This window comes from Poecilia formosa, unplaced genomic scaffold (genome assembly GCF_000485575.1).
Source record: "Poecilia formosa unplaced genomic scaffold, Poecilia_formosa-5.1.2 Scaffold449, whole genome shotgun sequence".
NCBI classification, from domain to species: Eukaryota; Metazoa; Chordata; class Actinopteri; order Cyprinodontiformes; family Poeciliidae; genus Poecilia; species Poecilia formosa.
In genome coordinates, this window is record NW_006800388.1 from 367,092 (window position 1) to 382,907 (window position 15,816).

At 44.8% G+C, this 15,816-nt stretch overlaps 2 protein-coding genes across 4 annotated transcripts in view; one reads left to right on the forward strand and one right to left on the reverse strand.

The window, feature by feature from the left end:
* Positions 1-6,397, reverse strand: part of ferry3 (FERRY endosomal RAB5 effector complex subunit 3) — a 16,899-nt gene extending 10,502 nt beyond the window's left edge. The window contains exons 1-9 of one of the 2 annotated variants that reach the window (XM_016663850.1): positions 6,231-6,397; positions 5,899-6,093; positions 5,064-5,209; positions 3,951-4,132; positions 3,290-3,389; positions 3,090-3,214; positions 2,775-2,881; positions 2,493-2,690; positions 1,235-1,363 (exon numbers count right to left, since the gene is read on the reverse strand). In XM_016663850.1, coding sequence (XP_016519336.1) covers positions 1,235-1,363; positions 2,493-2,690; positions 2,775-2,881; positions 3,090-3,214; positions 3,290-3,389; positions 3,951-4,132; positions 5,064-5,209; positions 5,899-6,079 — 1,168 coding nt within the window. In that variant the 5' untranslated portion in view covers positions 6,080-6,093; positions 6,231-6,397. Of the gene's footprint in view, positions 1-1,234; positions 1,364-2,492; positions 2,691-2,774; positions 2,882-3,089; positions 3,215-3,289; positions 3,390-3,950; positions 4,133-5,063; positions 5,210-5,898; positions 6,094-6,217 lie in introns of both variants that reach the window. The other variant, XM_007577651.2, reaches the window with a different exon arrangement.
* Positions 6,398-7,001: 604 nt separating this feature from the next.
* On the forward strand, positions 7,002-15,015 carry e2f4 (E2F transcription factor 4). Of its 2 annotated transcripts, XM_016663851.1 has the most exons (12): positions 7,003-7,634; positions 9,912-10,021; positions 10,446-10,607; positions 11,557-11,600; positions 11,672-11,736; positions 11,829-12,014; positions 12,617-12,646; positions 12,686-12,719; positions 13,116-13,235; positions 13,311-13,358; positions 13,432-13,476; positions 14,285-15,015. In XM_016663851.1, the coding sequence occupies exons 1-12, from the start codon at positions 7,470-7,472 to the stop codon at positions 14,398-14,400; spliced, it is 1,125 nt and encodes a 374-aa protein (XP_016519337.1). In that variant the 5' UTR covers positions 7,003-7,469; the 3' UTR covers positions 14,401-15,015. The 2 variants fall into 2 exon arrangements, with proteins under 2 accessions (XP_007577716.1, XP_016519337.1); XM_007577654.2 differs by having other exon boundaries at positions 7,002-7,634; positions 12,617-12,719.
* Positions 15,016-15,816: the final 801 nt, after the last annotated feature.

The window sequence follows — 15,816 nt, forward strand, 5'->3', positions numbered from 1 at the left end:
TTTTTATTTTGGACCATGAGTGAGAACCACATGTGCTAAGCTTATAGTCCTCGGTCTGACTCATATATCATAAAATACCTGACAATATTAACAGCTACTTTGTGCTGGTGTTGGGTTAAGTATGTCAGACCTGCTTATATTTATTTTTCATGACAAATTTGAAACGCTGTGTTTAAAGGGATGGGCACAGGTGGCAGGCCCCTTAAAATTTCTGTGGAATTTTCTAGTTTTAAAAATGTAATTCTTTAAATAAAAATGTAAGCAGCTCAGTTAGAACACAGTTTAGACCAGGGGTCCCCAAACCTCTTCCTGTGAGGGCCACATAACTTTTCCCTTCTCTGCTGGGGGCCGATTGCAGGAGCCTAGATGTAAAAATGTATTGTTTTCCAGAAAGCACAATCAAATAACCCTCTCTGGGTTCTTCACAAAACAAAAGTCAGGAAATAAATAATAACACTATCAATGAAATAAAAACCGTACTTTCCAGACTATAAGCCGCAGATATCTCCAGGTTTTCCACAGCGATGCAGCAGAGGGGCGGACAGCCACCATCTGAGTCATTACAGGTCAACTGAATATCATTTATTACGGTTGAAAAAGAAAAAGTTACCAAGTTTAGATTTAACTGAACTGATTACGGTAGTTTCCAAACAGTAACTGTGACAGTAAAAGTGCTGATGTTGCTACTAGCAAGAGCTAAATGAAAATGGCCGCTTTCTTCTTCTTCAGATTTCATCGGCAGCTTGCATCCATTATTGTTGCACTACTGCCATCTACTGGATCCTAATATCTATACCTCAAATTCTCATAATGATCCCAGTATTATTTAAAAAAAACGAAAAATCTTCTTTTTCCCCTCAATGCTATTTAACTGATCAACAACATTCTCAAAATTCAATTTCCTATTAAAATCTAATTTGTTTTAATGGGCGCTTTCTTCTTTTATTTCCAATTTTGACTTCCAGTGATTCACTTCCTGCTAAAGAGCCCCCTGGTGGTTTAAGAAAAATCCACATATAAGCCGCACTGGGCTATAAGACGCATGGTTCAAAGCTTAGGAATAAAGTAGCGACTTATATGTATATGAAAAAAAATCTGAATGCTCTCTGGTGACCAAATGTAGAGGCGAGCCGGATCCGACCGGCGGGCCGTAGTTTGGGGACCACTGGTTTAAACTAAGCAGAGTTGGTGGTGTACTTCACCAGAGCGCCGCTGTGTGATCAGGGAGACTAACCTGCCGGCTGCTTCTGCTTGCTGCAGCGCTGCACCCGTGCATACAGCACCGCCTGCTGCACCTCCTCCAGCTGCTGCTCCAGGCTCAGGAAGTGGAAGTCGGTGCATTCCTTCGCCACTGTGGCAAAGTCTGGAAGTCAGCAGAGAAAAAGCCTGAACTCAACTGTGAGCCGCTGCTGCGTCGCATGCAGCCGAACCAGAGCTGCAGCAGCAGGAAGAGCAGCTATGGAGCTCATCAGCTGCTTTCATTCATCAACTTCAGTTTATTATCAAAACAAGGCAGAGAAACAAAAAGTTTAATCAGCAGCTGCTGACCATCAAGCTGGCAGTCAGTCTCCACCGCCCTGCAGCTTCTGGATGCATCACTGCTGCTGCAGCAGGTGTGTTGCAGCAGCAGATGAATGCTGCTTGCAGTGGGTCTAGCCGTCTGGCAGGTGTGAAACAGTCTGATGGTAGATTCTCCACCGTCTGCATCACCGGCTTCCTCTGTCTCCAGAACCAGAGCACGTCTGGGTCGGAGGTCAGAGGTCACATAAGGACCGCAGGTCCTCCCATCCAGTTTGTTTTATAGACCAGGATCTTGGTGACGGCGGTTTCAGTTTCCTTCAGAAACCAGACCAAGAGCTGCAGGACGGGAGCCCCCTGCTGGGCATTTGTTTTGCAGGAACAGCGTTAATCTTTACAAAAAGAAGAAATGAATTAAACCACATTTAGCTTCTTTCTATTTGTTAGCCCTCTCCAGGTCATACTTTAAACCAGGGGTGTCCAAAGTGGGTCCTGGAGGCCCGGCATCCTGCATGTTTCCGTTCTCTCCCTCGCTTAACACACCTGGATCAAATGATGGCTCATTAGAGGCCTAAGAAGAACATTGACAAGCTGAACAGGTCGTTACCACCAGGGAGAGAATAAAACCTGCAGGATGCCGGGCCTCCAGGACCCACTTTGGGCACCACTGGTTTAAATGATTCGGTTAAAGAAATGAGAACAAATCATGTAACAAAGTCTCTAAATATTTCATTTCACATGAATTCTTTCAGCTGAATCAATGCCACTTCATTCCTTCACTTTTTAAATCGCTGCATGATTTCTAGTTTCACTAATTAATAAAAACCTTCCTGTAAAATGATCCAACAGGTTCTAAAAAGTACAAGATGTTCAGCTTGTGGGAGAAATCATGGCAGGAGGTGAGATGATGAGAGCAGAGGCTGATTTAAGACTTTTGCCCAGTGTTACACAGTAACGTAGGTAAGATGGCTGACCTCTCTTGATGCCGCTGTAGGAGTTGACCCGGTTGTCCACCAGCAGCACCAAGCCGCAGAGCGAGGATGAGTAGAGTGATAGCGCCGTCTGCAGGCGCCGCAGCTTGGCGCCGCTGCTGCTGTGGCGCCGGTGTTTGCAGAAGTCCAACACGTCGGTGCGGACCAGCCGCAGGTTGTGCATCGTCTTGAGCTGCGCTCCTGCGTGAATAGAGAACAGCTTGAGGTGCCGCCATGCTTTCCACCTGCAGGGTCACCATCAGGCTGCAGGAGGAGCAGAGGCACCTAGGTGGATGGTGAAGCTCTCCTCCAGCAGCGGCTGCTCCTCAAACGGCCTGCAGCCGCCGTCTGCAGCCTCCGCCAGCCGGCCCGGCTGCACCTTGATCTCCTCGCTGCAAAACACCAATCAGAGCAAATCCAGCTTCACCGTCGCTCGCCCATCTGCTCAGAACCAGCCGGGTTTTACAGCAGGATCAGGATCCAGATGGAGGAGAAACGTTCTCTCACATTTCGTCCTGTCCCGCTGCAGGCCTCAGCTTATTTCACCAGAGAGCAACCCGACGGCGAAGCGGAACCAAACGCTGGTGTCGACAGACTCACTTGATTTGGCTGCTGTTGTTGGATTTCTGCAGATCCTGGTGCAGCTTGATAACCCAGTCCTGGTACTCCTGCTTCTGGATGGCCGTCACCTGCTTCAGCTCGCTCGCCCACCTGTTCTCCAGCACCTGGAGAGAGAGAGGGCAGGATGTCTCCTCAGAGTGGACGTGTCCTCAGGACGACGTGTCTCTGCTGCCGTTTACCTGCTGAGCATCAAAGTGTTGTGAAGCCACGGCGTTGACATCATGGTCGCTCAGCGTGTTTCCCAGCTCATGCATCACTTTGTCCATCTCTGCTGCCTGCCTGGAAACGGAGGACAGACGGAGGACAGACGGAGGACAGACGGAGCAGTCAGACTGGCAGCATCGCCTCAGGAGGAAACCAATTGCTGCCAGTTGGAAGGAAAACCTTGAAGATTTTATTTTTATCAGCAAAATGGTGAATTTCTCAGACCACGGAACAAAAACATGGAAATAATGAAACTAAGAAGAAACAGTTGAATTAATTTACACTAAATCTGATGATCATTAATAACCAGATGCTGATTGATTGGAGAATTTTACAGAAGAGAAGTTGATGAAGTTGGATTCAGATTCAAAATGTGTCCAAAGAAAGGTTTAGAAGAGGAAACTGTTGATGTTTGCTTTGCTGCAAATGATCCAACATTCACTGAAGGAATGCTGCTATTGACTTTTTTATTTTAAAAAGAATTTAATTATTTGCATCTTTTAATACATTTGTAATATTGCATAAAAACGGTAAAAATGACTGAATGAAAAATCAGCAGGATGTGAGTTTTTAATGTGACTGTTGGTCACATTAAAAAGAACAGTGGACCGTGGACTTGCTCGGTGACGGCGCTACCTCTCCTGCAGCTTGCTGAGCTCCACGTCTCGCTCGCTGATCAGCTCCGACACACTGACGAAGTAGCTGTGCTCCAGGTTCAGCAGCGTGTCGGACGCGGGCGAGTGGATCAGCTCGTGGTAAACGTCGGCGAAGTCTTCGTCCCAGCTGGGCTCTTCAGGCCGAGCGTGCTCCAGGCTGGTCTGAGGAACACAAACAGTGACCCCTGCTGGAGGGTTGGGGAATCACAACCACATCAATCCGAAAACCGTGACTCATTTTTAACAGATTAGGATTCAAAGACATTTAAATAACTTTTTTTGAGGTAATACTCCCATCAGCTATTTTACTTTTCATGAACATAAAGTTCTCCTGGATCAGAAAAATAATAATCATTATTAATCTTTGAAGAAATCTGGCATTTTCCACATAGACACGTGATTATCAACAGTTTGAGAGGGATTTCTAAATGTTGCCGGATACCGGGTCGGAACCCAGCTGTGTGACTGCAAGTTCAGTGTGAATGTTTGAACTGGACCCTGAAGACAGGAGAGGAACTCAGAGAAAGTCTGAGCAGCTCTGATTGCTGGTTCATTGCGACGTTAGTGTGCAGAGAACAATCAAAGTCCAGGGGCCTCATGTCTAAAGCGGCGTACATACAAAAAATGTGCAGCGCCATATTTTACACACAAATCAGCGTGCATAAAAATTAACTTTGCGTAAACATACGCACACTTTTTCTCTGCCGTGAAAATGTGCGGCAGCTACACAAACTTTTTCTTTTCTGTGAACAATAATAAACTACAAAGCGTCAAAACTCACATAAATCCACTGAAACCTGGCTTGTCTTACAGATACTTATAAATACTTATACTGGTACAAGCAAGGCCGTTGCCATGGTTACTGCTTCACCTGGCGGCAGACTTCTGGGTATTTATACTAATTTAGATTAAAATGTATTTATGGAGGCGACAGGCGGAGCAGCGGCTGCTCTGTTTCCTGCAAATTAGGATTTATAAAGGAAAGGTGGCGGTACCTGCGTGCACACAGCAGCTTTTAGTTTTAAACGTGAGGCCCCAGAGCTGCAGTAGTCAGAGCCGTTCACGCAGCAGCAGCGGCTGCAGGTGTTTGTACCTGAGTGTAGGATGCGGCCCACGCACTAGTCAGCTGGTTGACGTCCACGGCGCCGCAGGCGAGGCGCTGCAGGGCCAGCTCCGCCTCCCGGTCGAAGTCCAGGCCGCTCTGCTCCTCCATGAAGGCGGAGAGGGCGGCTTTCAGCTCTGCACAGACACACAGAGCTCAGTCACACTGATGGAGCATTTCAGGTTAAAGGTCATGTTTTCATTACCTGCAACTGGAAAAATCATCACAATCAGCAGAAATAGAGACTTTCAAACTGAGTGCAGTTTTCTGGCCGTTCTCCGATCTTTAAAATGTCCGACCTGCCGATTCTGATTTTGGTCGATACTGAGTTATTTTGTCTGAAGTGTTGCTGAATAATCCTAGAAAGTGGCTGAGATGGAGACAGTCTGGAGGGCGGGGCTAACCGCCAAACCTCCCAAAGCAACAGAGGACAGAGGCTGATGTCTGCTGAGGAAGAGAAGATCTCTGGATGAGATCGGCTGATCACCGATCGGCTTGCCAATAAATCGGGACGGTTTATCGCTGCAGCTCTAATGTGTTTCACGTAGTGGTTCAATAATACTGCAGACATTCTTATTCACTGTGTGGGTCTAGATATTTATATTTTTCCTGTAGTGTCTGGCCACTCCTAGGAGAGTTTTCTGGGAGGTGAAGGACTGAAACTCAGACTTCTGTCCTCAGCCAGACAGCAGAGGGAGAGATAAACTTAGCGCACCCGGATGCAGCCTGAAAACAGTCCGCTTCCTCCGCGGCTATCGGCTCCAACATTGGGCCGACTGAAACTGCGTTATGAACCGTTTTCATAAGCTCAGAGCTGCAGCCTCACCATCTTCTATGTAGCAGGGGATTTTGTGCAGCAGCATGAGCCTCCCGTGCAGATCCCTGATGTTCAGCTGGACCGGAAGCTGCAGCGGAACTCTGAGCACGCAGATGTTTTTCCCGGCCTTGAACTCGAACACGAACTCCCTGTCAGCGGTTCCGCTCGCTTTGCTTCTGCTTGTCTTCATGGTGTCCGGAGCTGGAGACAGAGAAGAGGCTTCAGGGTTCAGAAACAGCTGAAGCAACATGGCGGCGCCCGCCAGCGTCTCCGTGAAGCTCCTGAGGTTCAGATTCAGATACAAAATCACAACATTCCTGAAGTTTACCTGAGAATAAATGAACAGCGACGTCAATTCTGCTGTTGGATCAGATCAGCTGACCGGTTCACCATTGTTCTTTTACTTCTTCGTTGTTTATTTCGGTTTACAGCGAATTTGTACAATAGCGCCACCTACTGGTACGGAGTGTGGACCGGGACTTCACTGAAGGATTATATTCCGTTATAAAACTGTTAATTTGAGATAAAATATTATCTGACAACTATTTCTTTTTGAGTTATATTTAACAGATAAATCAAATCTAGTTTTACTTTAATTTTATTTAACTGTTGGATCAGCTGTTGTCTTTCTTCCTAGTAATTTTGACAGTATAACATGTTTTATTATCTCATCAACTCCACGGTATTCAAACTTTTCTGAATGCGTCAGATTTTCTTTGCTATTAATTCCTTAATTCATACAAGTTTTGACATGATATGCCCCTGGTTTTAAAGACCAGCGACTAATATTTATCCTCTTATGTTTTCCTTAAGTGCTCATTCAGAAACATAAATATACTTCTAGGGGTAATTTTAAATTAAAAGAGAGGACATTTCAGATAAAATAATAAAAACTCCCATTTTCCTTCACGGGAGAGAGTATTATGTATTTTCAGGGGTTATTTCTTCAATTGTCACATTTAGTGTCTGGAAGGAAGAAAATGTTTTTGTTACCATAAAAATGCTAGTTTCATATTCTATAAATAGCGCTGCCAGTCTGACATAACTTTACACATATGCGCATGCGTGTTTTTTAATACGTTGTGCGTTCCAACTGGAGTTTCTTCGAGTTTGTGATTAAGGGTTCGCGGTAAACTCTAAAACTCTATCAGGACGAATAATGCATTATTTTCACTCATAAAAAAACAAATATTCAAAACTGTTCAGTTTTATGGGTATTTTATGTCATAAAAACATATTTTTTAGTGAAGCGTTTTATATTCCTTCCTGAATTTCCGGTTGTTTAGCTCCACGCTTTTAGCTCGGTGGAAGTATTGGCAGTCGGTCCCCAGCGGGTTGAACCGTCCCGTCATTCCTCGCGTGGCCAACGGCTCTCTACCGACTGCTCATTGAATTACAGTCCGCAGCTTGTTCGGCTCGGTTTGACTGAGTAATCTGCGGAGATCCGGGCCATACTGACCCAACAAACACCGCTACACGGTCGGGGGTTCTGCTTGTCTCACTGCGGTCGTCCGGCGTGCCGCTCCTGGGCTCGCTGGCTGAATTTTGTCGGGGAAGAACGGCGGAGCTAGTACCCAGCGATGATGGAGCTGGAGTCGGCCTGTAGCCGAGGCGACCCGGGGACTCCCGGGGACTCGCTTCAGCCGCAGACACCGAGCCGGCACGAGAAGAGCCTGGGCCTGCTCACCACCAAGTTTGTGACCCTGCTGCAGGAGGCGAAGGACGGGGTCCTGGACCTGAAGGCGGTGGGTCTTTGTCAGCTAGCACATGTCACAACCTTAGCATTAGCTCCAGCTAGCTGCAGGCTGCTTTCAATGAATTATACACTTTAGCTCATAGCTTTCAACTTTAGCTGCGGTTATTTTTTTTCTCTCGTTTGAGCAAAATCGGCGCGGTTCCGCGGGGCTGTCGGAGCTTTCCGTGCCGGAATCGCGGTGTTAGCCCGGAGTGAAGTTTGAAAACACCGGGTAACTTGTCAGGCTCTGCCCCCTGCAGATTCAAAGTGTGGAAAGTGGGTCAGCTTTTGTCTCCTCAGCCAAAGCTGTAGCAGCAATCTTCCTCTTCCTCAGGGATGAAGGCTTTGTCTCTGGAGGACACGTCTTCAGTCGTTATTCTTCACTAATTACTCAACAGCATAGAAACTCAGAGAGTTAGACAGCTCTGGTTGGTGCTGATGAGACTGCGGGATGAAGCAGGTAGCCGTTTCTCAGGCTGTGGGGTTTAAGAACAAAATACTCACTTTTTAACCTTTAAGTAACATTTAGCTGTTGGTCAGAGACCTTCTTCCTGTTCCTATGCAGTCTGCAGGCTGATGTGAAGCTATGACTGCCAGGAAAAATACAGTTTTAGTTGTTTGTTTATACATGATTAAATCTCACTTACTAAATAAATTCTCATTTTGATGCAGACCTGTCCACTGGGAACAACGGCAAAATGAACTGATTATTACTGTTGCGCTGTTCTGCAACCTGTGACCCTTTAATAACTTTGGCTGAAGCATTTTGAATGAACCGTTTTTAAATATAGATTAAAATTTATGACCTTCACTTTTTCCAGCAGACTCTGTAAGTCTGCTGCTGTATCTATATGGAAATAATCTGCTGTTTATATATTTATGTACGTCTTGCAAACTTTTACTTTCCAAATTATTCCACTCTGTAGCACATTTCTTTGAATCAGTTGCTATTTTTTAATAATTACATACTAATCTTTCTTATGCTGTAAATGTGCCCTTACTGGTCAGCCTCTTCTTATTATTACTATTATTACTGTTACTATTATTTGCATATTTCTAGCTGTCTTGTGAACATTCACGTTCCCACTGACCTTTGCATTGTGACACCTGAATTTTCCAACATAAAGAAACTTTATTTTCAATATAATAACACATCCAGGCGTTATCAGTTTTTAATGGAATAATTTCATTAAATTTACACACCAGAATGACACTAAAAGTATTAATAATATTTTAGATCAATGTTTCTTATCAGGTTGTGCCTTTTATTTATTTATTTATTTATTTTTTACTAAATATTAATTGCAAAATATCATATAGATATTTCTGTCTTCCTTTTTGACTTTTTTCTCCCTTTCTTTTAAAATAATATCTTTATAATAATATATTTCCTGTAGTTGATACCAATGAAATATGCTAATTTGACTGAGGCTCCTTGGACTGGAAACACTGCATTTAGAATAAAATTATATTTATTTATTGTTGGTTTGATTTTCACTCTCAGATCTAGACAAACATGTAGATTAATCACCAACTAAACATTATTGTTTTTAAATACTTATTATTTTATTAAATGAGACGGCCTGGTCCCCTGACTGTCCCTTGACTGTCCCCTGAATGTCCCTTGACTGTCCCCTGAATGTCCACTGACTGTCCCCTGACTGTCCCCTGAGTGTCCCTTGACTGTCCCCTGAATGTCCACTGACTGTCCCCTGAGTGTCCCTTGACTGTCCCCTGAATGTCCACTGACTGTCCCAGCTGTGGGACGACAGAAGACGTCTCTGTTTTATTCTGTCCCGTCCTGCGTTGCCTTGATAAGGACGGGTGGAGCTCCTTCAGTTTTCACAGCATGACTGACGTTTCATTTTTTGTTGTTTTTACCACCAGAAATCTTCCTAAAAACACAGAGTTTGTTTTTCCTATAAGTGAAGGAGAGATGTAGCCAGCTGACTGGCAGTGCACAGCAGTGTTCTCTCACTATCAGCAGAAATTTCTCCTCTGCTGAATGCTTTATGATGAAACTGTGAATTAGCAGAAAAGAACTTTCACTTCTGGCTTCTGAAAGATGGAGGAGAAACATGACTCTGGATCATAACGTTTGAAATGGACCTGGTTTGATATCAGGGTGCCGGTTCAGGAAGCGATTGGGTCGGTCTGCTGGTTCCGGTCGAGTCAGAACAGAAACATGTGAAACTCTGCAGCTGCACAGGCTCGTCGTCTCCATCTGTGAAGGAAGGAAGTGGGAGCCCCAGCATGATGCTGCCTTTACATCCCGTTTTCTCCGCAGGCTGCAGACACTTTGGCCGTTCGGCAGAAACGACGCATCTATGACATCACCAACGTCCTGGAGGGAATCGGTCTGATCGAGAAGAAGTCCAAGAACAGCATCCAGTGGAAGTAAGTTCCCCTCATTTCTCCTCTGAATGAATCTGCAGCGCCCCCTGGAACTGAACAATGATATTACATCAAGTCATTTAAAAGAATAAAATGTTTCAATTAACAACCAGTCGATGGCTGCCAGCAGGGAACATAATTTATGTTTTTATGGCTTTTCAAGGGAAAAGTTAAACCAAGATTAAAATGAATTAAAGCCGTGCCGTGAACACATCAATAATTTCATGCAATTATTATTATTTATTCTTCTACTCATTCTGTAATAAACAATAAAAACTTAGATCAGAACTATCGCTGACAAATAAGAAAACAATGTTAAAGCAGAAGTATATAACGTTATTAATAAGATTAATGGATTAGATGGTAAAGTTTGACGCTGACATCTCTGTGTGTCTCTGCATGACCACGCTCTGATGGTGCATTTAAGGGGCGTGGGACCAGGCTGCAACACCAGGGAGATCGCAGACAAGCTGATGGAGCTGAAGGCCGAGCTGGACGATCTGGCGCTGCGGGAGAACGAGCTGGACCAGCAGAAGGTCTGGGTCCAGCAGAGCATCAAGAATGTCACCGACGACTCCGGCAACAGCCCATATCCTTCTGGACCCGACCAGAACCACTGGAACCGACCTCAGGTTCAGGTTCTGTTCTTGAGCTGCCGGGTCAGAACAGAGTTAAACTACCTGAATGGTTTTGGCCGTTAGCATCGCGCTGTCTCCATGGAGATGCTTCCTTTACTGGATTATCAGTTCAATATTTGTATAGTTGGGGATTTCCTTGACGTGTTTTTATTAAAGCTGTGACGTTCAGGCAGGCTGAAAGTAAAACTCTCTGCTGGGGAATTCAACCAGCAACCTCAGGACGTTTTCACAACGTTTCATTTCCAGACTGAATTAAATTCAATTCTACACATTAAATACCCCATTATGACAATGTGGGGAAAAATTTGAGATTTTTGCTAATTTATTCAAAATAGAAAACCAATGATCACATTTACATAAGAATTCACAGCCTTGTCAGTTTGATTATTGTTGATCATTTTCTTCATGTGAGCTTCTACTAAGTTTAACTAAACCTCCAATCAGCTGGTTTTGCTGATAAACTGTCTGAAAACGACATTTAGAGTTTTTTCTTTTTTTCTGACGGAGTTTTTACATTTTAGTTTAAATTTTAGTTCTGTACCCTAAAACTGTCTCAGTGCTGCCTTCTGTGTTAATCGGTGGTACTGCAGTATCTCAGTGCTGCCCTCTGTGTTGATTGGTGGTACTGCAGTGTCTTAGTGCTGCCCTCTGTGTTAATCGGTGGTACTGCAGTATCTCAGTGCTGCCCTCTGTGTTGATTGGTGGTACTGCTGTTGGATTCTGCTGCAGAGCGTTGTGTTCATCAGCCTCCAGCTGTTCTGATGATGACTTCATTCCTCTCTGCTTTCTCAGATTAGAATGAATAATAAATCTGAACATTCTGAGCAGGAGGCCTTTCACAATAAAAGCTGTCGGCGTATTATCTGCTTGTTGCTCAGACCGACCTTAACGCTCTCATACGATGGCCTACGTGAAACACGAAGACCTCTGTGGAGTGTTTAAAGGTAAAACTGTCTGGAGAACATTTAGGTTCATTGTCCCTGCTGGCTGTATCTCATGATCTTTGACCCTGCAGGGGACACTCTGCTAGCCATCCGGGCCCCCATCGGGACCCAGCTGGAGGTTCCTGTACCAGAACTTGTAAGTAGCTATGATTACGACCTGGTCAGGTTGAGTCCGGGTCGCTCCATGAGCCAGGGTAACCGTGTGTGTGTGTGTGTGTGTGTGTGCAGGTCCTTAATGGACAGAGAAAGTACCAGATCCGTCTGAAGAGTACCTCTGGACCCATCGAGGTTCTCCTGGTCAATAAGGACCCGTCCAGTGCCGCTCCAGTGGTTCTGCCCGTCCCGCCTCCTGATGATGTCCTGCACAACCTGCCGGCGCCGACGGCGACCCAGACGACCCCCCAGGCCCCAAAGGTCCTCACCTCACACTAGACAGGAAATAAAGTAGAAAAAGTCTTTATGGTCCCTCAGTGGACCGATCCGGGTCGGTCTTCCCCTCTCTGGGTCCAGAACCACAGCTCTCTCCCAGACCGACCCAGCACCCTGTGCAGAAATGAACCCGATCGGTTCGGCTTCCAGGGGAATCCGATCGTTCTCAGGCTGCAGGCCGAATGTCGCATTTTATCCGACATGCGGCAAAATTCTGCAGCAGAATCCAGACGGAGGATCTAAACCATGAAGAGATGAGTCAGTGAACGCATCACATCCCAACCGCACCACTCCGGGTCAGAAGCTGCAGTCGATGCTCCACTAAGGGCCGCTGCTGTTAGCTTCCTGTTCAGCTTTGCTGTTGTAAATGATTATTTTAATAATGTATTGATAATTGTGACGGTTTATTGAATAAACCAGTAAAATAAATGCCTGGTGGAGGATCTGCTGGTGAATCCTGCCGGGGGAAACGTGGCGCCATGTTGGACTCCGAGCTGCTTCTGGTTCAGAGACAAAATGATGGAAATGTTTCTGTTACATCTGATCCATCTGCAGCAGCATGACATGACATTTCCTCTCGCCTGCAGCTCTGCAAGCCGCATCCAGCCATAAAACCAGCAGCAGCAACGCCGGGCGCCGCCGCAGCAACGCCGGGCGCCGCCGCAGCAACGCCGGGCGCCGCCGCAGCAGGTAACCAAAACTTGAACTGTCATCAGAAACAGGATTTGGGTCATCAGCTTTAATAAAATAATGAAATACAGGTTTGGGTGAATTAAAACTGCTTGACAGTAAAAGTCACTGAATAAATATATTCAGTTATTATGATATTAAAAATGCATACAGGCTGGCTATTAAAAGATGAATGTTTTGTTTTGTGTCTGTCGTTTGAAATGTTGAGCTTTTAATAAAACTTCAGTCGTCATCAGGATCGCCTCATTTGTCTCCTTGAATTGAAGTTGGGGCCAGAAATGGCCCCCGGGCCGCACTTTGGACACCGCTGGCTTACAGTGTAACTAACACCACTGAGAAACATGTTTTAGATTTTATGTGTTTTCCATATTTCTCCCTCTGTGTGTTTGGCCTCAGATGCGAGCGCTGCAGCAGACTGTGCTGCAGCGGTTCCGCAGCAGCTGCAGTCCTCCGCCTCCCTGGACGGTTCTGCCTCCTCGGCCGGGTTCCAGCCCGTCAAGTCAGATCCGTCTGAGCGTGAGTCTCTGGGATAATTATTCATAATGAACACTGATAAATGTGCGGCTGACCTGAGCTCTGATGTTTCTCCAGTTTTGGATTTTCCCAAAGAGCTTTCTGAAATGTTTGACCCGACTAAAGGTGAGTTCGGCTCTGCTGCCAGATAAACTGAATGTTTGATGTTCATAACCATCTGCTGGTTTTCTGCCTCCAGAGATGATGCCTGGAGACCTGCTGGAGGACCTGATGTCATCAGAAGGTATCCTGACGTCCCGACGCTCCACCAAACTCTTTGTTCTTTCTCACCAGCTAAACACTTTCAGTCGTGAAACGGAAACTAGAAATCAGGTCGTGTTTTCCGTCATCAACAGGAAAATGATTATTAAAACAGACGTTTCGGTAGCAGGTTGCCATGGTAACGGTTGTGTCAGTTTGGTGGCTTAATATTTTGCAGTCTGAACCCAACAGGAAACGTTTTTCAAAATAAAATGAAAACTGGAAGAATTTCAAACGTCAGGAGACAAAAATTTGATCCGAATAGAAAAATGTATAATATTCTGCATCAAGATGAACTTTGACCTCTGTTCAGGTTCAATTAGAAACAGATTCAGCTGGGAGAAGATCAGGAGCGGCTGCTGGCACATGGGAATACTGGGAAACATCCCACTGGGAACACAGCTGGGGTCCTTTGGTTCGGGTCGGGTCGGTTCCGGCTGCGTGTTCTGGACGCTGCTCCCCTGAACGGACCGGTCCAGACCTGCAGACCCTGAACCACCAGGAAGGATCCAGTCAGAAACCTGCAGCAGTAGAACCAGAACCCGGATGTGCGGACGCCTTCGGGTGGTTCTGAGACGGTGCGTCGCCATGGCAACCCGGCCCGTGCAGCAGAACTCTGATTGGCTGTTCGTCTCCTGAACGTTTTCCAGGTTTCATTTCCTTCTAAAGAACGTTTCAGGATTCTGGATGTAAAAACGTTTTCGCTTCACCGTGAGACGCTGTGTTCTGCCTTTAGATGATGCTGACCTCTGACCTCTGGCTCCTTTAACCGTTCTGCCGTTCCCCCTCAGTGTTCTCGCCTCTCCTCCGCCTGTCGCCGCCGCCCAGCGACCACGACTACATCTACAACCTGGACGAGACCGAGGGCCTCTGTGACCTTTTTGACGTCCCCATCCTTAACCTCTGACCCCGTCTGGCCCGCCTTCAGCCTCCTGCGGCACCGCTGCTGCGGTGCTGCAGCCTCCATCAGCTCCATGTACAGAAAACAGCCGGAAACTTTGAGCTTTTCCAAGGGAAAAGAGTCAAAACTATATTTTTTGCATTGTTGTGTAAAAAAGACTGGTATGTGTGTGTGTGTGTGTGTGTGTGGCCGGACCTTCTTTTGTACTGAAGAATCTCAGAGCGTCTCCTGGGAACCAGAAGAACCGGTTCTGGGCCCGGATCCGGCCTGGTCCTCCTTGTACATAGAGAATATATATTTTGTGATAGCGGCGAACGATGCTTTATCATTTCTGCAGACAAACTGTCCCCAGGAATCATGCAGCTTTGTCTCAAACCAGTCCTCCCAGTCTTCCCATTTTAACCAGTCTAATGTTAGCTGCAAGTCAAACAGAAGAAATTAATGTAAAAATGTGATCAGATTAAAATGACTCGGTTTTAAGGTTCTGTAAGGGATTTTAAAACAGATTTTTAAAGCCTCCAGGTTTATGTTGAGCAGAATAAATATAAAGTTTTAACGTTGACCACAGATCCTCCTTTAATCTCTGTATGCTTCTGTCTCGTCCATAAACTCTTAAATCTGGACTCTGGTTCTTCTCAAATGATTCGGATCACGTTTCTGATGGTTCTGGTAATTCTCCAGTGAAGATCCGTTTTCCCGGACTCTGGAGATGTTCTTCTGTTCTGGCCTGGTTCTGGGTTGTAACAGACCCAGGTTCTGGCCACTGCTGAGTAGCCCTAATGAAAAAAAAGTATACTTTAGTATTATTTCAAACATACATACATTTGTGAAAGTACATTTTAAGTATACAAAGTATTAAGTATAATACCTATAAATATATACGAAGTACACTAAAAGTATGTTTGTACCAATTTTGAAATTATATCTTTAAACACACTTAAATATAATTGTACCAAAATCCACTTTTAATAAATATACTGACCAAAAAAATAAAGGGAACATTTCACTTTAATTTTGTGTGTGGCTCCAAATCCAGGCCTCCATTGGTTAATAAATTTGATTTCCATTGATGATTTTTGTGTGATTTTGTTGTCAGCACATTCAACTTTGTACAGAACAAAGTATTCAATGAGAATATTTCATTCATTCAGATCTAGGATGTGTTATTTGAGTGTTCCCTTTATTTTTTTGAGCAGTGTATATTAAATAGAAGTATACTTTAAGTGAACAAAATATGTATTTGCTCAAGTGTATATTTAAAAAAATTTTTTTTGTATATTTTAAAATGTGTGCTCAAAATAGAATTTTTTAAAATTCACTTACTACTTTAAATTATTAATTTTAGTATGTTTTAAATTACATCTGTGTAAATTTTAGGCTAATAAAGTATGCCTTTTTAGGTGCCTTAATAATCTTTTATTA

What these genes read in the sequence shown, in the direction of transcription:
- e2f4 (XM_007577654.2), top strand. Translation starts at nt 7,470, where the DNA reads ATGATGGAGCTGGAGTCGGCCTGTAGCCGAGGCGACCCGGGGACTCCC. An exon ending in GACGACTCCGGCAACAGCCC is followed by an intron (nt 10,608 to 11,556) that starts ATATCCTTCTGG and finishes ACGCTCTCATAC; the next exon opens with GATGGCCTACGTGAAACACG. An exon ending in CGACCCCCCAGGCCCCAAAG is followed by an intron (nt 12,015 to 12,616) that starts GTCCTCACCTCA and finishes TCTCGCCTGCAG; the next exon opens with CTCTGCAAGCCGCATCCAGC.